This window comes from Peromyscus californicus, unplaced genomic scaffold, assembly GCF_007827085.1.
Source record: "Peromyscus californicus insignis strain IS unplaced genomic scaffold, ASM782708v3 Scaffold_19__1_contigs__length_69161282, whole genome shotgun sequence".
Classification (NCBI taxonomy): domain Eukaryota; kingdom Metazoa; phylum Chordata; class Mammalia; order Rodentia; family Cricetidae; genus Peromyscus; species Peromyscus californicus.
In genome coordinates this window covers 17,738,720-17,759,720 of record NW_026294491.1, presented here as the reverse complement: position 1 = coordinate 17,759,720, position 21,001 = coordinate 17,738,720, and the positions used below count along the sequence as shown (strand labels likewise).

At 46.9% G+C, this 21,001-nt stretch overlaps 1 protein-coding gene across 5 annotated transcripts in view; it reads left to right on the top strand.

The window, feature by feature from the left end:
• Nucleotides 1–13,490, top strand: part of Rhobtb1 (Rho related BTB domain containing 1) — a 75,876-nt gene extending 62,386 nt beyond the window's left edge. For all 5 annotated transcript variants that reach the window (XM_052744781.1, XM_052744782.1, XM_052744783.1 and 2 more), the window contains 4 exons: nucleotides 2,249–2,399; nucleotides 8,449–8,537; nucleotides 11,316–11,421; nucleotides 11,947–13,490. In XM_052744781.1, the coding sequence (XP_052600741.1) occupies nucleotides 2,249–2,399; nucleotides 8,449–8,537; nucleotides 11,316–11,421; nucleotides 11,947–12,116 (516 nt within the window). In that variant the 3' untranslated portion in view covers nucleotides 12,117–13,490. The remainder of the gene's footprint in view (nucleotides 1–2,248; nucleotides 2,400–8,448; nucleotides 8,538–11,315; nucleotides 11,422–11,946) is intronic.
• The last annotated feature ends 7,511 nt before the right edge of the window (nucleotides 13,491–21,001 follow it).

Below are 21,001 nucleotides of genomic sequence, written 5' to 3'. Positions count from 1 at the left end.
TCATCATGGTTTTCGTTCGATGCCTGTGTCTGAGAGCAGGGGATAAACTGCTTAGTATTTCTAGGAGCTTGTTTCTGAGACTTCCTCATGACATGTTGAGGAACAACTCTACCTGGAAGGATAGTCCTTCTCTGATGTGGCCGGTGACTGCCAGGAGAATAACTTCCAAAGTGGCAATAGCTTTATTCTGGAAAGGTCATCCACGAGCCCACATAGACAATGAAGGAAATACAGGCATGTGTGGGCAGGTGCCTTTGCTGCATCCTCTCTTCATGTGTGTTTATATATGAAGTGACTAATCCCACAGCACAGATGCAATCATGTATGTACAGAGAGATGGAACCATACATAATACATATATACTTACATAAAGATATTTACGTACATATATATTATGTATATATGTATTTTTATATGCCATATTCTGTTTTGTTAAGTGTGAGAGTTAAGAAGTCTACAACGGTTCATCCTTTCAAATTAGAACCTTAGTTCCCAGAACCTACTTGTGCAATCCAGGGCTTTACTATTCTGCAACCCAAAGCCATGCCATAAGGAGACTCCAGGTTACACAGCATTGCAGGGCGTGAACTTCAGAACTGCACTCCCTGCGTTTAAATCCCAGTCCTGGCCAACTAACTCTACAACCTTGGACACGAAACTTGGCCTCCTTGACTGCTACGTCCTTGTCCACAAAATAGCAAAATTAATAGTCTCTTCTTCCTAGGCCAGATGTAAGAGTGATATTAGACGGTGTGTGTGGAAAGCTGCGCATAGGTGCTTCTATTAAAGTAACATTCCAGTCGGAAAAACAAGGGGTACCATTCTGTACCATGTCAGTCCCCCACCCTGTGGAGTATCTTAGAGTTTTATTGTATTGCTGTGATGAAACACCATGACCATGGTACTTCTTTTGAAGGCAAACATTTAACTGGGGGTGGCTTACAGTTCAGACGTTTAGTCCATTATTGTCATGGCGGGAAGTATGGTGGCATGCAGGTGCTGGAGTGGTGGCTGAGAGTTCTCCATCTTTATCAGCAGGAAGCAGGAAGAGCAAGTGAGCCGTTAGGCCTGGCTTGAGCTTCCGAAACCTCAAAGCCTACCCCTAGTGACACACTTTATCCAATAAGGCCACACCTACTCCAATAAGGCCATACCCCCCTAATAGTGCTATTCCTTATAAGCCTGTAGGAGCCATTTTCATTCAAACCACCTGGTGGAGTTAGTGAAGATCTGAAATACAGTGTGTATCCCCACTGATCTGCACTCCCCCCACCGTCCCCCTCCCGCCCCCTCCACCATACAGGACTGAGGCCTCTGTTCATTCCCTGACCTCTTAGAAAGTGTAACACAGCCGGGCGGTGGTGGTGGTGGTGGTGGTGGTGGTGGTGGTGGTGGTGGTGGTGGTGGTGGTGGTGGTACATGGCTTTGATCCCAGTACTTGGGAGGCAGAGCCAGGTGGATCTCTGTAAGTTCGAGGGCCAGCCTGGTCTACAGAGTGAGATCCAGAACAGCCACCAAAACTACACAAAGAAACCCTGTCTCGAAAAACCACAATAGCTCCAGACACATGGGACAGAGGCTGTGGGCAGTCCGCAGGGGGTCAATGCCCCACTCACACCCAACCAAAACTGTGTCTCTAGGTGTACCAGGCCAGGAGTCCTTTGGCTACTCTAGATCTGCTGAAACCTAGTGTTATATCTATAGTTCTGGTCCATGTGATTGTGGGAGAAAATACTGAAGAACAGACACAATGCTGGCAGATGCTTCAGGGTCATCAGAATGCAGTGCGGCACTGTGCAGCTAGTGTGGCCGTCCACCCTGTGTTTGGCCACCCAGGAGAGGGACTCTTTCCTGTCTGTAGTCCGGCTAACAGCTTCCCATCTGAGTCACATTGCCAGAAGATTTCTCTCTCCACAATGGAGTCTCTTCAGGTTCTTGGCAGGGAGGGCCCGTAATGTCATAACACATTTACGACCCATTTGTCTGATTTATAGGCCCAAATAGCCATTTAAAAAAAAAAATAAAGAGACTTCACACCAGGCTCTGTCAGGTAGCAACACTCTTTTGTCACCTACACATCAAGCTGCTAGGTTGACAACCGTAAAATACCGAAGGGCCCCCTCAGCACAGCCTCAGAGCAGTGCCTCGGGTCGGGTCACGTGGTCGGGATGCTTCTAAGCCCCCTAGCTGGCAGGTGGGCAGTCCCCAGTCCCCGCAGCAGCACTGAGCCTTCTGTACACTGTTGCAGGTGCACCTCCCCAGTATAAACAAGATGTCGATGCAGGCGGTGTTGGAATACCTCTACACCAAGCAGTTGTCGCCCACCTTGGACCTGGACCCCCTGGAGTTAATTGCCTTGGCAAACAGATTTTGCCTGCCACACTTGGTTGCACTCGTAGGTAAGGCTGGTGACTTGGTGTCTGATAGCTGGTCAAAAGCACACTCCAAGAAAATATGTGAAGGCTAATGAAGATCAGACGCTAATGTCCATCTCTCCAAAGAGAACAGTCCTGGGCGGGTGGGAGAAGACAGCCCCGTCTGTCAGTCAGCCTAATTTGAGGCAAGGGGCATCTCGTAAACTCCCCTGTGATAGGTCCCGTTAGGCAATGAAGGTGTAAATGTACAATCGTGGGCACCTGGCTTTGGAGGTACATGCTGAATCTGATGTGGACCACAAACTCTGAAATCAAGCCAGTGGGTCAGCATTACTCCATGACACATCCTGTGCAGAGGTGTAGCCTTTGAGGAAGGAACATTTACAAGAGTGGCAGAGAATAGAGGATCCAAAGCCAGCTTCCCCAGGGTCCCATCCTAGGCCCTTGGCTCCCCCCAAGGGTGACTTGTCCTTTGTGTAACTTGAGCTCTGTATCTCAGCCTTCTCTCTCTTTAAAATGGGTACATTAGCTGCCACCAAGCTGTGAAGATTAACTGGGTAAATATATGAAGTCCTTAGAACACTGGCTGGCACACAGAAAGCATTATGTGTTTGGTTTTGATCAGTTTTTTCTTTTTTCTTTTCTTCTTTTCTTTTTTCTCTGAGACAGGGTTTCTCTGTGTGGCTCTGGCTGTCCTAGAACTCGCTCTGTAGACCAGGTTGGCCTCAAACTCACAGAGATCCACCTGCCTCTGCCTCCCAAGTGCTAGGATTAAAGGCATGCACCACCACTGCCACCACCAGGCTTTCTCTTTTTCTTAAAGCTATTTCTGAAAATGTTCTGACATTGTCAAGTTCATTTCAGGAGGAGGGGAAAAAAAGATTTGGCTTAGCTTCAGAAGTCTTTTCTGTAACTTCTCCATTTGTTCAGTGTGTGAACTAGATCAGATCTGGGTAGAATATCTATGCATTTAAAATGCCTTATTTGAAAATGTTAAGCCTCATGCTTCCTTCCCCAGAGGTGATGGTCAGCAGGCTGGGTGCGTCTCCCTATACTTGCTTGGTTCTTGATTCTAGGGAAAGTTGAGACACGCTGTCACTTACTGGTCTTCCTCATGCGCTGGGAGACTTGTCTGTGCCCACTAGGCTTTTAGTAAAAACTGAATAGCTAAGTCAATGAGCAGAGAGGAGGCCAGCCCATTCAATATCTTCTATACCTTCTGGCACTGACTTTCAATATTTCTCTGCCGTCCTACACACAAATTACCTGGAAATAAGGGTCTCTTTCCTTCTTGCTTCTTCCCCAATTTGAAAGGAAGAATTTGCACCCAGGTGTGATGATGGAGCACACTTTTAGCCCCAGCACTCAAGAGACAGAGGCAGGCGGATCTACTTGAATTCAAGGCTAGCTAGCTTGGTCTACAGAGCGAGTTCTAGGACAGCAGGGCTACACAGAGAAAGCTTGTCTCGAAAAAACAAAAAACAAAAACAAAATGAACGAACAAGCAAAATAGGAAAAAAAAAAACCTTTTCCTCAATATACTGAAGTCATAGATCCAAATGAGTATATTACTTTTCATACATTAACTTCAGGAAGTTGCGGTGAGAATTCCCTTTTCAGAAACGTGAGTTGCAATCCCAGGTAACCACACACAGGTTATGCAAAGGTCCTTTGAAGATAAATTCGATTTTTTTTTAAATAGACAAAAAGTAACTTGGAACCAAATATGTTGCATCTGGTCTGTGTTCAGTGTCAGCACAGTAGTGCTATTATTTAAGGATTAAGTCGGACACTGATAACATGGGGTTGATTTCAACATGCAAGATTTTTTTTTAAGTGGCCCTAAGAAAGCTTCTGTGGGAACTCACTCCCGTCTTCCTGCATGATGTTATGAAATCCTCCTGGTACTGATCCACATACCTTCCCAACACAGCTCCTTGAGTCACCTACGGTATTTGGTGTGCAGAGTCTAAGCAAAGCCTTTGGACTGGTGGTTCTCCACCTGTGGGTCCAGACCCCTTTGGCAAACCTCCGTCTCCAAATATATTTACATTATGATTCATAACAGTAGCAAAATTCCGGTTCTGAAGTAGCCACGAAAATAACGTTATGATTGGGGGTCAGCACAGCATGAGGAACTGGATTCAAGGGCCACAGCATCAGGAAGGTTGAGGACCACTGGTTTAGACCGTCTTCGCAGCATCTTTCAGGCTCTGTTCCTAGACTGGAAACACTTTACAAACCAGTGTTAAATACATTTCAAAAAGAAATATCGCTGCTTTGGTCACTTTTCTCATCACTGTGACAAACACCGACACAACCTAAAGGAAGGAAGGGTCTGCTGTGGCCCAGGACTCGAGGGCACAGTTCATCTCAGCCGGGCAGCAGGGGTCACAGCTGTCACACTGTATCTGCGTCCCGGAAACAGAACTGTATGGTAGGGATCTATTTTCCTCATTTCCATTCGGTCTGGGAACTCAGCCCAGAGGATGGCACCACCATGCTCAGGTGGGGGGGGGGGGTCTTCCCACCATGGTCAGACCTTCCCCAAACCACCCTTATAGACACACCCGGGAGTGTGTCTCCATGGTGATTCCCAGAGCCTGCGGAGTTGACAGTCATGATCAACCATCCACATCTGCTGTTACTTAGAGAACCCAGATGACTTTGCTGGGAAATTTAGCTCTAAGTAGTTCTGTGAATCTGTCCAGCTGAGGTAGGGCCGTATCAAAGAAAGCATCAGCTTGCGCAAACAAGTGTGTGGGCTCAAGAACACAGAGCCAGGTAGGAGGCGGGCATGCCCAGACACGGTAGGCACACCTCAGACAGTGAGGGGTCAGCCCCAGGCCACGGTAGCATGAAATTCCTGGTATCTCAGTGAATTATTAAAATTACATAGGCAGCAAGCTACAGTCGGTTAAAACAGCATTACCTCTAGACAGTGGAGAAACTTTAACCAAAAAATAAATAAATAAAGATTGCTTTAAAAAATAAAAATAAAGCTAACCCACCCGCTCAGCCTCTAGCCATAATGCAATCTTCATGCCTGGGTCCTGGTGGATGTGGTTGATCAAAGTGGTGGGATTCAAGGTCACAACAGCTGATGCAGCTTTTTCTGATCAAATGACAGTGACATTTGGCTCATTGGCTGATCCCTCTCTTCATAGGCGTCTACGTGGTAGCGTGGGGATTCTGTTTAATGGTGATTTTTCCCACAGTAGAATTTCTCTCAAAACTGAGGTCAATCCCCCTAAACCCCACCAGTTCTTTTGTGGGTTTTTTTTGTATGTATATGCAGTACACTTGCATGTGTGCATGTGTGTGTGGCCACACCTGTATGTGGGTGCTCATCCATGTGTGTGCTCACGTATGTGGAGGCCCAAAGTTGACATCAGGTACCTCCATCGATCAGTCTCCATTTTAGAGGCAGGAGCTCTTGCTGAACCTGGGTCTCACCAGCTCTGAGTAGTCTAGCGGGCCATCTTGCTCCAGGGATGCTCTGTCTCTGCCTCCCATATCAGATTATAGGCAGCTGCCGTAAAGCCTGGCTCTTTCAAGGGTTCTAAGGACCCAAACTCTGGTTCTCAAACTTGCCTAGCAAGGGTTTTGACTGAGCTACCCCCGCAACCCTGTCACCCGTTTACCAGAGAGTTTATAGACAATATTCAAAGTCCATTGTCTTTGCCACAGTCTGCAGTGTGACGGGTTGCTTGAGCTCTCCTTGACTTCCCTGAAAAGATGGAGCGTGATTTGGGATTGTAAGCCAAATAAACCCTCTCTTCCTTAAGCTGCTTCGGGTCAGAGTGTTTTATCACAGCAATAGAAATCGAAGCTAGGAACGTGGGCTTCCAATACTTAGGATATCATTCTGTGGCCAGACGCTCTACCCTCCAGCTTTGCTGTTCCATTTAGGGAACTTAGGAGAACAGGGAAGGCCTCAAAGAAAAGAGATTCACTTCAGCCTAGCAGTCAGCTGCCTCAGCTCCTCACAAGATGACTGGGCTGTCCTTTGATACTTTGAAGCCAGCAGGGAGTTCTCTCTACCTCTGCAGGCCCCGGGTGGTGTCGCCTTCAGTACAAGGCTGTTCTTTTCATGCTGAGGGTCTCTTACGTAGGGAGCCCTCATCCGTGACCTCAACTGGAACTTCTGAGTGACTTATTATAGCTCCTTATTAGCACTTACTGTGTTGCCTCCATTCATCTATTCTGGTGACAGGGTCTTTCCTCAAACCCCACAAATCAGCCTCTGCCTCTGTAGAACTGAAGGGAGTTAGCCTTGCTCTGGAGTGGGCGTGGCTGGAATGGGCCTTGCCCTGGGGTGGGCGTGGCTGGAGTTGGCCTTGCCCTGGGGTGGGTGTGGCTGGAGTTGGCCTTGCTCTGGAGTGGGTGTGGCTGGAGGGATGATGCTGCTGGGTTGCTCTTCTATCCAGACCACCAGCAAGCCCCTCTCCATTTCCTTCAGGGGCTTACCTTTGCATTCACAACTGGCGGGCTAGCTTTGGGGCTATCCTGGCTTTGGACACACCTTCCTGACTAAGCCTAATCATTTCTATCTTTGGGGTTAAAATGAGAGCTTTGCGGTGGTTCCTTTCTCTCACTTGAACCTGTAGAAGCCATGGTAAGCTTGTTTTTGAGGTTGTTATATCTCAAGGGATTGGAAGGCTTAAAAAGAGACAGATTAAGTGGGGAGTGTAAGCCTGCCAGTGGGACAGTCAGGAAGCACAAAATGTTTATCTATTAAGCTCGCTTGTCTTACATGTGTCCAGTACCAATCATGTTTCAGCATTTAATAACAATTAAAAAGTTTGAAATAGCTTAAGAATTGCCAGAATGGGGCGCAGAGGCACAAAGTAAGCACACACAATTGGGAAAACAGTGAACTGGCCTGTGGCCGGATGAACACGGACTTTGAATTCATTAAAAAATAAAAACAAAACCTACAATCGAAGTAGAGAGAATCCACAAACTAAGAGTGGTCAGCCTACAGTGCAGGGAGTCACCCCAGCACCCCACAGATGCTATCATCGTAGAGAGTTAGAAAACTTCACACACCCATGTTAACCTGGGACTGGAAACTGCCCAAGCAGAGGCAAGAAACAGTCACCCCAGCCTCAGAACCGCAATTTATACTCTAACGGAAGGAGCTGGGCGCAGGCCCTAAAGCAAACATGGCTCTCTCGAACTGGAGCTTTGTTACTTAGGACCATTGGCCTTCGCCATCTTTATATTCCAAGAGATTGAACTTCGGCTGATCTGTCTGTAATTGTCGAGAATGATGCATATATATTCGCACTTAATTTTGTTCATTGAGGTCTCACGTAGCCCAGGCTGACCTCAGACTCAGGGTGTAGCTGAGGACAACCTTGAACTTCTGATTCTCCTGCCTCCACTTCACAAGTGTTGGGATTACAGGTGTGGACCACCACAGCTGATGTATGCGGTGCTGGGGCTCAAACCCAAGTCTTCAGGCCTGCTAGGCAAGCGCTCTGCCAGCTCCGCTCCATCCTCGGTTTTCAATTCCCCAAGTAGACTCATTCCTCTGTCGTCCAGTCTTTGCTGGCAAAAGGTAACAAGCCTTGAAGACATACACAAACAGGACTGTGTCCGGAGTTAGAGGTAGCCTATAAACATGCTAGACTTCCCAGAACCACACTGTCCAGTAGAACCATCTGCCAGCAATGGATGTGTCCTCCGTCTGCACATTCCAAGGGGGTAGGCATGTATGGCTCTTGAGCTTTTAACAGGGCTACTTAGCTTAATAAGGAGCTAAGTATGAATTATCTGAGTTTAAATAGTCACATATAGTCGGTATTTATCATCCTAGGTGGGGTCATGACGATCTGGAGAATTCTAACGATTCTAGAAGCATAGACCAGAGGTCCTGGAGACATGGGTGCCTTGGTTGGATACGGATAGGCCACCCAGTAGAATCAGCTCAGGGTTCATTTCCAATGTCTTCCCAGAACTGTGCCTACTATCTCCTCTTTTCTCAAGTGGCCCAAACCAGCTCCTCCAGGCCAGGTGTCTGGCTTGGGGTGGGCAGTTTAACCCTTTCCTGTCATCTCTTTCACAGAGCAGCATGCTGTCCAGGAGCTCACCAAGGCTGCTGTGAGTGGAGTGGGCATCGATGGTGAAGTGCTCTCTTACTTGGAACTGGCACAGGTAGGTTTGTGGGCCCTTACCTTCCATCCCTGGTATGTATCCCACAAGCCCACTTTAACACTGATAAAAAGTCCCATCTGTCCAAATACAGATGTGACAGAGGTGTGCCTTCATGCTGAAAAAAAAAATCAGAGAGTTTTACATTTCAGTCAGCTTTCCACCTGCCAGGCTGCCTTTGAAAGAACAAGGACCCCTTCCCCCATACCATCCTCACCCTCCAGAGGCAGTGGTTTCATGTGTAAGAGGACCACTCACTGGCTTAGGGGGAAATGTTGCCTCTCTTCCTTCTTTGAGTTCTTGGACAAGGATTTGGCCAAGAACAGTTTTTAGAATATTCTAAAAAGCATTGTAAGCCCCCCTGTAAATGAACAGTTTGCTGAAGGTCCCCTGGAATTTTCTAAGATCAGTTTGTCGTTATCGGTGTCCACGATCCCTACACAAACATTCATTCATGTATGTTGATACACACACACACACACACACACACACACACACACACACACACACACACACACCCCTCTTCCAGAGAAGGGTAAATCCAACTAAAGGTTTAGGCACAAAGATAAATTCTGTCTTGGCTTCCTCATCCGTAAGACACGAGGATGGCAATCCTTGACCTCACAACCTTACAGACTGAGAATCAAGGGAGAAAGAATGTTCAAGAAAAAGCCCTGAAAATGGCAGTTCTCTTACACCACAGAGTATGTAGGCAGAATGACTTAGTCCCAGCATGGACTTATCAACAGCAGTTTACACTCTGGGGGCAGGGAATGAGAAATAAGTTCTGAACTCACTTTTTTTTTCCTTCTGCCTGAGGAGTCGGGCTCCCTTTGTTCTCTCTCAGTAAGGACAGTGCGAACTCAATCTTAGGTCAGGCCATGTAAGTGGACATTGCCCAATGACAGGAGAGGAGGTGGCCTCAGGAAGAGGTAGCAGGACTATAGCAGGTGTTGCTGAGCCCAGCCAAGTGTGGCCATAGGTGATGGCTCGGGTCACTGGGAGAAGGTAGGCTGGGAGCTGGAACAGCCAATTCCCTCTGACTTGACAAGTATTGATTGTGTGATTCCCAAGTCCCAGGCACGACCCTCAAGTATATCCAGGCAGCAGATTTCCCACAGTCACAGGGAAGTGGGAGCACAGATCCTAAAACCCAACCTGAAAACCCACTGGATGGAGACCGAAAGCTGAGGGTGGATGCATGGTTGAAGCTCCAAGGCCTCGTCAGAACTAGTTGTCCAAAATTTGAAACTGGAGGTCTTTGGAGACACCTGCTCCCCTAGTTTGAGGGATAATTTATAACTGGACTCTGTCCATAAGTATCCTGCATAGAAGAAATTGAAATGACTCAGAATGCCCTACTGGACAATTCACTGGAACTAAAGATGCGACTTTTTTCTGTCTTCCCTCCCGGCTCCTCCCTGTCTTCCTACACACTGGTGACAGGCTGTGGTATGATTACTACTAAACCCTGACAGACCCTGGCAGGAAGTTAGCATGATGTCTGTATCATAGCCCATGTGTTAGCCTTCAACTCAAAGAGGGTTTCACACATAATGGAACCCTGATCTGTTGCCCTTGCTAATTTCCATGGTGTAAATTCTCCCACTGTGGACACCAAGACTGAGTCACTGAACTCAAATCGGAGGGAACAAGTCATGCAGCCAGTTCCCTGAACTGGTGAACTGCACCCCCCAGTACCCCACTGCACCAAATTTATGTTCACAGTTAAACTGAACATGAAGAAAAAGCTTGAAGAACCAGCCTCCAACCACCTCCATGGTTGGGGTGGTGGGTTCTTGCCTCCCTGGAGTGGCTTTTAAAGGATGAAGAGCCAAGCCTCAGAAGAACCACGCTGTCATTCCCAGGTTCCCCGTTAGCCAAAGAAATACACAGGATGAGTAAAGAAGGGCAAGGGTGCCCTGCCAGGTCAGAGGAGACCTGGGGGAGTGGACCATCTGGTTTGGGGACATCAGGCCATCACTTCGACCTCAGCGGCCACCTCCCCAGGCAGCTGCTCAGAAAAGCTTGATGGAGCATACGGATCCTCCCACCTCACCCACACCCCACACGCCTGCTCTTACGTAACCAGAGGGCAGGTACAAGACAGCTGTGGCACGCTGTCTTTCTTCTTGCCTTTCGATCTTTGGCCCCAGCACGCTGAGCTCTGACATGTGACACAGAGTATTCCATTGCTAAGGCTCCCTAAACAGAAATGGCATCGTGCTGTCTGGTACCTTCCAGAGGGCATGCATGGTCACCTATCACCAGAGGGCCAAGGGGCAGGCCGGGCAGGACAGCCGGGCATACTTTAAACTCTCACTGTGATATGGTGTTTATTTTGGGGACCATCTATCTCAGCCGGCAATGAGGGAAGGTACATGAACACTGTACTTGGCTGACATCAGAGCCACGGTCAAAGTCAGAACCCTGAGGTCGAAGCAAGAGCTTTCTTGTATTAGTTCTTCTACAGGCTTTTTTATTTCTCTTCCCTTCCTCCCCACCCTCACAATAGTTCTCATTTCTTTGTAGACTTGCTTTAAATGTTTGTAACATTTAGTGTGTGTGTGTGTGTGTGTGTGTGTGTGTGTGTGTGTGTGTGTGCCACTGCATGCCTGTGAAGGTCAGAGGAATTGCCAGGGTCATGCCTCTCCTTCCTCCATGGAGTCCTGGAGATCGAACTCAGCCATCAGGCTTGGCAGCAAGCCCCTTTGCCTGCTGAGCCATGCCATTGCCTTGCTTCAGCAGAGCCTGACCCCCACTTTGGTCTCTTTCCTGCAGTTTCACAACGCCAACCAGCTAGCCGCCTGGTGTTTACACCACATCTGCACCAACTACAACAGTGTCTGTTCCAAGTTCCGCAAGGAAATCAAATCCAAGTCAGCAGGTAAGAGTCGGGAGTGTGCATGCGAGCTTCCCGCCGCCGTCCAGCCCTTACCCTTTCCAAAGCCTTGGGAGGGACCAGACATGGTGGGCACTGTGTGGTCAGTCCCTCTTGAGTGTGTGGTAGGTCACACATGCAAGTGACATGACCCAAAGAATCATAGTTTGGGGGCTCTCTTTGCAGAACGTCTCCCTTGGAGAATGGAGGAGGGACTGGAATTCAGGGGGCCCATTGCACAGCAGGCCGAGGCAGTCAGCAGTTGGCCTCCCATCATTTACGGATGGACAACCAGGGCCAAGCTGCAAACTCTGGAGAAAGTCAAGAGGTTCAGGGTCTCTATTTCTAGCCCGGATTTTACATCTCAGACTTTAACATCACCATCCGCAGACAGCCCTGCTCATAGCTCCTGCCATGTCAAGGTGTGGGGAGGTTTATGAGGAGCATGGGACAGGGACTCAGCATCCAGGACAGTCAGGGGGCAGCAGGAATCACAGACAATATCTTCCCTCTCCCCCCCCCTCCACCCAGAAAACCAAGAGTACTTTGAGCGGCACCGCTGGCCCCCCGTGTGGTACCTGAAGGAGGAAGACCACTACCAGCGTGTGAAGAGGGAGCGAGAGAAGGAGGACCTGGCGCTGAAGAAGCACTATTCGAGGAGAAAGTGGTGTTTCTGGCACTCGTCCCCAGCTGTCGCCTGAAGAGGAGAGAGGGGGACAGTCATCCTCTCGGCCACCTCCACTGTTGACGGCTCTACCTACCGTAGAAACCAGTCTCCTTAGCCATCGGCGCGGTTAGGGTTTGGGGCACTGGCTTCTCCACTTGTGTGCATTTATCTCCATCAGGATCAAAGCACAAGCTCGACATCCTTGAGCCTGGACATAAAAGGAAGCTGACTGGCTCACCGCATTCCTTCAACCCATACCGGTTTTTGGTTTTTTTGGGTTTTTTTGGGTTTTGGTTAGGAAGCTTAATACACTTTAGTCCATTATTTTATTCCTTTTTTATACAAAGACAAACAAATCCAGCTTTCACGTTTCAGATTCCGGATTGGAAAGTATTTTTATATGGTCTCTTGTATTTCGTTGAAATGACAATACTGTGTATTACTTTAATTTCATAGGCCACGCATTGACCGCGAAGTTGCCCCGTGAGTCTCTCGGCCCCACGTGACCACCGCAGAGCATTACTCATAATTACAGAGTTATCTTTTTGTTGTGAGGCAAAGGGTTGGGCTGAAATCCCCCCAGAGTACAAGCTGGAAGCGCCTAATCTTTGTTCTGATGAACAACATTGGTATAATTACCTATTTACAAGATTTTTCTATTTAAGTGCTAGTAATTATATGGTTATCTGTGCCATATAAACTATGGTGAGGGCAAACATCCTACTGTTTAAGTTGTCTAGATTCAAGAGGATAATCCTCCTAGTCATTAGAAGGGCTTATTAAATTCCAGTGCTATCAGGGGCAAGATTGGCTGGCAGACCTGGGTACCTACGACAGAGTTCAAGTGCTGCTGCTGGATGACTGTGTCAGGGTTGGTGGCTCTCAGTGTCCTGTGATTTTGCTGGGCTTCTACTGGCAAACCCTTTGGTAACCTGAACAGAGATAAGCGAAGGGGAAAAGACTCGTCCCACTGTCTACAGGTCTGGCACCTCGGCCCTCACACCCGTGGCCAACTTCACTTTGTAAAGACACGGATTTTTTTTTAACTCTTCCCAGGGAAAATTCAGGTCACCACTAAAGTAGGCCAAGGCAGACCACCTGCTTCTACAGCAGTCCCACGGAGCCTGTGAAAGCACAAAGCTGGAGGCCGGGGCCTGCTTTCTCCAGCAGTGAAAGGAGCCAAATCCCAAGAGCCTAGGAAATGGTGCTATTGTGTGGTAGGTAGTTCTGACCCCGTGTCCTTTGGGAAGTTCAGTGTTAGTACAGAACGTGGAGAGCAGGGGAGCTCTCAAGAGGCATCAACATCATTGCCCCTCGGCAGATTAAAATGTTACAGTGCACACATTCACTCACATGCGTGTACACACACACACACACACACACACACACACACACACACACACACACACCCCATTAGAGAGTCATAGCGCCACAGCTGCCTTGGGATGCTGTGTGCTGGACACTGGGGCTCATCCTGTTGGGAGGTCACCTTACTGATGCTAAGGGCTATTGATTTTTTTGTTTGTTTGTTTGTTTTTGTTTTCTAGTTTTTTTTTCTGGAGACGAAAAGGAGACAGTTGAGTTCAAACTCCAAATGCCATATGCATTTGAAAATCGGTGTAGAGCACAGGCAGGCATTTGTTTCTGGCATGACCACATACCAGATACAAGAACTTAGAAAGACCCAGGAATGCACCACCCTCTCTTGGCAGAGAGGGAGCAGCAGAAGAGGGAGGCTGATAAAGCCTTCCCCCTTTACTTTGTTAATAGGGCGAATAACTAGTGGACAGAGAGAGTAGGTAGGAATGGGAGGATATATGTCAGGACTCGGGGAGAAACGCATATAGCCACCTTCAGATCTTAGAGGTTGTGTTTTCAGTGAGTAGTGCTAGTTGAATTTAACAACCAAAGCTCCATCTGATTGTACTTTTGCCAAAACATAACAGACACATACATGAACATGGGGCATAAGCAATAATACCCACTCATGTTCTTCACAGCTGCTGGAACCAAGTGGCCGGTTCATTTGGTTGACTGATTAGCCTTTAACCATGGTGGTTTCATGTTTTTTATTTCACAAAAGGCCAATAAAATTGTTTAGCTATAAAAAAAAATGTCTCCAGTTTTGTGTATTTTGTGTATTGTGCAAAATCCTCGTGTGTCTTTTAATAGCTTTTTAAAAGTTATCAATCCCCAAAGGTGCTTCATCACTGGGGCTTGTGTTGAACTAACAAAGCTTCAGTGACTGTCATTTGTGGTTATTTCCAGTGGAAAACCCCAAGCCAACGTATAGATGAGGTATGTGCCACCTTGCTCTTTCTCGGACAATACCATGTGTCACTTGGCATTGTGTCGTCTTGGGGAGTGGTGATCATGCTATCTTTGTTCTATTGGAATGGTTGAAATCAGAGTTTGGAAAATTCTGACAGCAATTAAGTCAAAGGTCTGGAATTGGTAGGCCCATGAAGAAGTCCTTCAGAAGCAGGTCTGAGGAAGACTCTGGCAGGATCTGTCTATAACGTGTAGATATAAGGTTACTGAAGCTTCCAGGAAGTAAGATCTTTAACAAGATCTCACTGAGTGGCTGAGTTTTTTGTAACTCTGGGGGAAAGAGTCAACCCTTGTAAGAAACAGTCATGGGAGACCAGCATAGAGATGTGTCCACACCTTTCACACGGTTACGAGTCCCAACTGTGGCACGTTGCACATAGGCACACCAGTGCAGTCCAAACCCACACAGAGTTCTGCTGGACAGCCTGCAGGGATCTCAACACCCTTAGAGAAGCATCTTGGGGGTAACAGATCCTACTGGCCTCAAAGGAGCTGAAACATTTTGCGAACAGTCAAATGCAAAAGCCCAACGATTCTAAAATCTCAAGTTGTACAAATTCAGCTCTCCTGTCTCGGACACAGGCTAAACAGAACGAAGTGTACAGAGGGAAAACCAGCCGAATCCCAAGTTTGGGAATTTTGGTAAGTGTAATGTTTCTGAAATGAATGTTTCTAAGTCAAGACTCACAAGCCTTTTCCTTGAATTACTTCTAGAATAGATACACATGCATACAGACAGACAGAAATGCATGCATACAGACAGACAGAAATGCATGCATATATATATATGCATTTGACTGGTGTCTAAAAGTTGTTGAGGAAAAGGTTAGCCATGAAGAACACGCATATGCAGTGTGTGTATTTGTTTGCAAAACTTTCAGTTAGCTATCACAAAGCAACACCACAGAGCAAAACCAAAAAGCCAAAGAGGCAGGAGCACTGGGAAAAAAGTGTGGGAGTTGAGTTAAGCACCTTAGGCCACAGATGTATTCTCTTCCAAGGTGCTCATTTATAAGGTGACCCCATATCTCAAAACCTCATTGGCTTTTTTTTTTTTTTTTTTTTTTTTTTTGGTTTTTCGAGACAGGGTTTCTCTGTGTAGCTTTGCGCCTTTCCTGGAACTCGCTTTGGAGACCAGGCTGGCCTCGAACTCACAGAGATCCGCCTGGCTCTGCCTCCCGAGTGCTGGGATTAAAGGCGTGCGCCACCACCGCCCGGCTCATTGGCTTTTTTTAAATGAAGACTTTCGTATTCGTTGCAATAACTGGCTATGGATGTGATACAGTGGGCAAACTTACAAACACCATGAGTTTATCTGACTCTGGCCTCTGGAGCCTGAGACATCCAGGAGCATGTGGCCAGCATCTGCTACTGTGTAGGAAGAGTCACCTGACTGTGTCACAACATGGTAGAGAACACTGTGAGGCCAGACAGAGCCAACCCATGTCAGTGTAGGACTCTCTTGTAAAGCCTCCAGTCCCTTGGTGGGGACATGAAACTTGCAGTAGCCATGCTCCTTAGCACCTAGTTGCAGTGTCTTCCTTGGTTCATGCAAGTTTTATGTTTCTCCCATAAACTCACGTTCAATCTCTGCCCTTAAAACACACAAGTGTCCTTCGGTGTGTTTCAGGTCATCATTGTCTTGCCAATGCGTTCCCCCACAAATCACCATCTGTCATCTGTTTTGATGATTTTCTGGTTTAGAAACCCAGCCACATGACAGTATGTGCCATCCACCTTTTGCTTCCTGCTGCCCCCTAATATTCTAAGCACTTATATTCTACCTGGTTCCTGTCACCCTCATTTTGCATGCATTTTCATGCAAAGCCAAGGTGAATGGATCTTGAGCATGATAGTAACAATACACTTTCCCATGCTCTTTCAATTTCATTGAAATGTTTCTTTGCCATGCCCAACTGGGTGGACCAATGCTGGACTCATCCCCATTCTGTTTCCCATTCCATTGGTGATGGGAATGCTGGTCAATTCACACCCACACACCCTACCCCAATCCATTCCTACAGTTAGCCTTTTTCCCATGCCTTGGGATCAAAATCCAAATAAGGATTCCAGGTCCCTCTCCAGATATAACTAATCACAACCTTCAGAGCAGATGGGCCTGCATGGAAATGCTGGCTTTGATGATGAAAGTCCTGGCCTACCGCTGCTCCAAAACAACATGATTCAGCAGATGCTGGCAGACTCTGACCCAGTCAGGCGACAGACTGTCCTCTGACCAGCAAGAGGAGAAACTAGGTTTAGCTTCCTGCCACCTGAGAAGCTTAAATAGGTTTTCCTGACGGTGCATATTATGAGCTATAAGGATGAGTTGTTTGGTCTTGTCTGGCCTTTCTCTTTTTTTAAGGTCATCTAACCCTCATGAATGGCAAGAAACCAAGACTTGCAACTTTTATTTGCCAATTATATCATGGGGCTCAGGGGAAAATAATTCCTGAGCGAGCCTGTCCACATACACTGAAAACTGCCTTCTAATTTTGTCATTACACATAGCTCAAGAAAATATAACCTGGGGCTGGAGAGATGGCTCAGCGGTTAAGAGCACTGGCTGCTCTTCCAGAGGTCCTGAGTTCAATTCCCAGCAACCACATGGTGGCTCACAACCATCCGTAATGGGATCTGGTGCCCTCTTCTGACCTGCAAGCATATATGTAGGCAGAACACTGTGTATAATAAATAAATAAATCTTAAGAAAAAGAAAGAAAAAAGAAAATATAATCCACCACTGTTCACACTGCCTTGCAAATCCTCCATACTCTGTCTTGAGAAAGAGCTTCTCTTTCTCCTAGTGCTCTGTCCCAGGTGGCAAATACCACCACTTACACTTACAAGATGAGGGTCTTGGACCACTGATTGCTCTGTCAGCCTTGCCCACATTGAATGCTTGGACCCCATCCACACCACTACCAAGATTCCCCTTCACTTTAGATACCTGGGTGATTTCTTTAAGTGGAAAAACAGCTGAAATATTTAATTCTTAGAATAAAGGACTTGCCAATCAGAGTGAAAGGAAGAGAGGAGAGGCAGGGTGGGTAAGAGGGGAGGGAACGGAGGGAAGGAAAGGGAAAGGGAGGGGAGATTGCTATTCCATCTCTCAGCAATGCCAATTCCGTTGACTTCTATTGCCTCCATTTTGCATACATTTGCATACATTTACATACAGAGCATGGGTGGTTAGATTTCCAGTATGCTATTTACAATACGCTTTCTTGATGCTCTTTCCATTTCACTCAAATCCTTCTTCCCTATACCCAACTGGGTGGACCAATGCTGCACACCTTGGCACTACTCTACCAGAGCCCAAAAGACGAAGGAGAGAACCATCCTAACCAGACATGATATTTGGAGCCTCGCGTGACAGCCATGCACTGAGGTAAGTGCCTTGCACTTGTCTCCCTCTAGTCTCGAAGCATTTTCTTACACAGACCATGAGATGAAGGTGGTTCACGCACAAATGATTTACTTGGGAAATGCCCTTGGAAGGTGAATAGAAAGGGAGGCAGCAGGGCAGGTTAAGAAGCCAAGCTGGAGAGGGGATGATTTTGAGAAATCCCACTCAACTGGCCTCAAAGATGCTGGGGAAGCAGATTACTAGGTCACCTTGGGCTAAGTACTCAGGTGGTGCAGGGGGCAGCGGATGAGTGCCCTCCAGGCAGCCCAGGCCCTCTGAGGTAGGAGAATTAGGACAGTGGCCCCAAGAGCACACAGCAAATCCTGCAATGAGTCTTGGATGTGAGCTCTTAAAGGCAAACAGAGGGCATGGTGGCCCGAGGAAGAGGTGGGAGAAAGAGGAGCTGAAGCCAAGGACACCTGAAAGGGCTCCATTACCTCCACCTCATCACCTTTATTCTGAGATTCCCCAAGCCCCTCCCCCAAACTCTTTGCTGTACTCTGTCCCCTTGGAAACTTATATTGAAATTTGATTGCCATAGTGGCGGCATTTGTAAGTGAGACCTTCTATAGGTCACACACAGAGTCTCTTTCAGTATAGGTTTAGATACAAAAATCAACCCTGCCCCTCAAATTTCGTCTCTTTCCACACACGCCCCCCTGAGCCCCTCCACTTTTCCCTCAGGTCACTGAAAATCATGAGACCCTCCATAACTACAGCTTCCAACTTTTGATTTGCCAGACCCCAGAATCATGAACCAAATAAACATCTGTTGTTTGTTTTGAATGTACTGCGGGTACTTTGTCAAGGGAACAGACCACAGACCAAAGCAGAAGAGGCACATTGATGGGGAATCCTGTGCTGGGGAATAACTGTGGTTGAAGAAAACTCATCCTTTTGTTACCCCCCAAAAAAAAAAAAAACTCTCAGGTCAATTTGAGGAACATCAAAATATAAGTTCATCTAAATTTTTCCAAGTCCCAGAACCTTAAACAGTCATTCCCCCAGCCCCAAAGATACGTAAGACTGTATCTGAAAAGGTGCCATTGTGTTGTGTGATATTTGTTTGTGTTCTGACAAATAAAGCTTACCTGGAGATCAGAGAAGCAAACAAGCAGCCACCAGTGACTTCTTACTTCTATGGATCCTCTGACCCAACGGGAGCCGAGATCCTGCCTCCACCTCCCTAGTGCTGGGATCAAAGGCTCTATTTCTCTTTTAGACTGGTTCAATCTTGAGTAGCCCAGGGTGGCCTTGAACTCCTCATCTTCCTGCTTCCTCCTCCCAAGTGCTGGGATTAAAGGTGTGTACCACCACAGCCTGGACTCTACGGTTAACTAGTGGCTTAGCTCTGCCCTCTGATCTCCAGGCAAGCTTTATCTGTTAGAGCACAAACAAATTATCACACACCACCACTGGTCTACCCTAACCCATGTAAAAACATAACATAATGAATTGCATTAACCTAGGCAAATATCTGCCCCACACATTTTGTAAACCAATGACCATTTCTGAAAATGCCCAGAATCTAAATTCTAAATCTCCCTTACCCCTGCCACCTTCTCTCACACATGTATGAGAGAACCAGTCCGGAAGATCAGAAACTAAAGCTTTGAGGTAAGCTTCAAAATTTGTGTTTTAGCTGGTCTAGCTGGCACATGTACTCAGGGGACTGAGGCTGTAGGTCTGTTAAGAGTTTGAAGCCAACCTTGGCTACATAGTGAGACCTCGTTTCAACAAAGGAGATAAAAAAATTAAATAGTATTTCTTTCTTCAAATATTTTTATTAATTCTTTGGGAATTCCACACAGTGTGTCTTTATCATAATTCTCTACTCCCACCCCTCACTCTAACCCCTCCCAGATTGACACAGTTCACTGTCTAATTCTTATTTGTCCATATTACCTTTAAAGAAATAAAATTGCCGGGCGGTGGTGGCGCACGCCTTTAATCCCAGCACTCGGGAGGCAGAGGCAGGCGGATCTTTGTGAGTTCGAGGCCAGCCTGGTTTACAGAGCAAGATCCAGGAACGGCGCAAAGCTACACAGAGAAACCCTGTCTCGAAAAAAAAAAAAAAAAAAAAAGAAAGAAAGAAAGAAAATACCCATTGCTCAGTGCCTGTGACTAGGATCTATTCTAGACCCCAGGTTTTCATAAATAGTAGAGAATTCTTCCAACTGCTCAGATCCTGAGCAGGCAGTAACTTGCAGCATGAGGCATCTCTCTTGGGATGGGATATTCTGGTTTCACTCAAATATTTGTATCAGGATAGGATAGTTGTGTTGATGGGGTCTTCCTGCAGTTGGCTGATGTAGAGAGGAAAGGCAGCTAAGCTCCTCCTAGTGAGGAGCTTTTTAGTTTTCCTAAGTCTTAGTTGCTTCTGAGTGACAGGTACATTGACAATCTCTGTGTGTAATGGTCATCTGTGTGAAGGCAGGCTCTGTCTAAAAATGGAATTCCCCTCTCAGTCCCCTGGGTATCATCCTTGGGTAGAAATGATTGCCTTCATCACCAATTGAAGAAGAGAGATCCTGTCTTAGGAACATCAGGAATGAGCAAGCCTCTGAGGAGACAGATATGAAAACATGCTTCCATTGGGAATATCGTGGCCCAGAATCCACATAGGAGATCGGAGCCTTCTAGATCTCAAACAGCTCCAGATCTCATTTCTCTTAAATTAGATTCCCTAGTTTTCTAGTTTGGTTTCTGTTACTGTGATAAAACATTCTGTTCAGAAGCAACTTGGGAAGGAAAGGGTTCATTTGACTTAAAGATTACAAGTCCATATTAGGGGAAGCCAAGGCAGAAACCTGGAGGAATGAACTGAATTGGAGACCATAGGGAAATGCTACTTTCCAGCTTGTTCAGTCTACTTTCTTATCCAGACCAGGTCCATCAGCCTAGGGAAAGACACAACCCACAGTAGACTGGCCTCTCTCACATCAGTCACCATTCAAGGCAATTCTCCACGGACAGGTCCACATCTCAATCTGATAGAGGAAATTTCTCAATTGAGGTTCCCTCTTCTCAAGTGACTCTGATTTGTGTCAGGTTGAAAATAAAAACTAGGGCTGGAGAGATAGCTCAGAGGTTAAGATCACTGGCTGTTCTTCCAGAGGTCCTGAGTTCAATTCCCAGCAACCGTGTGGTGGCTCACAACCGTCTGTAATGAGATCTGG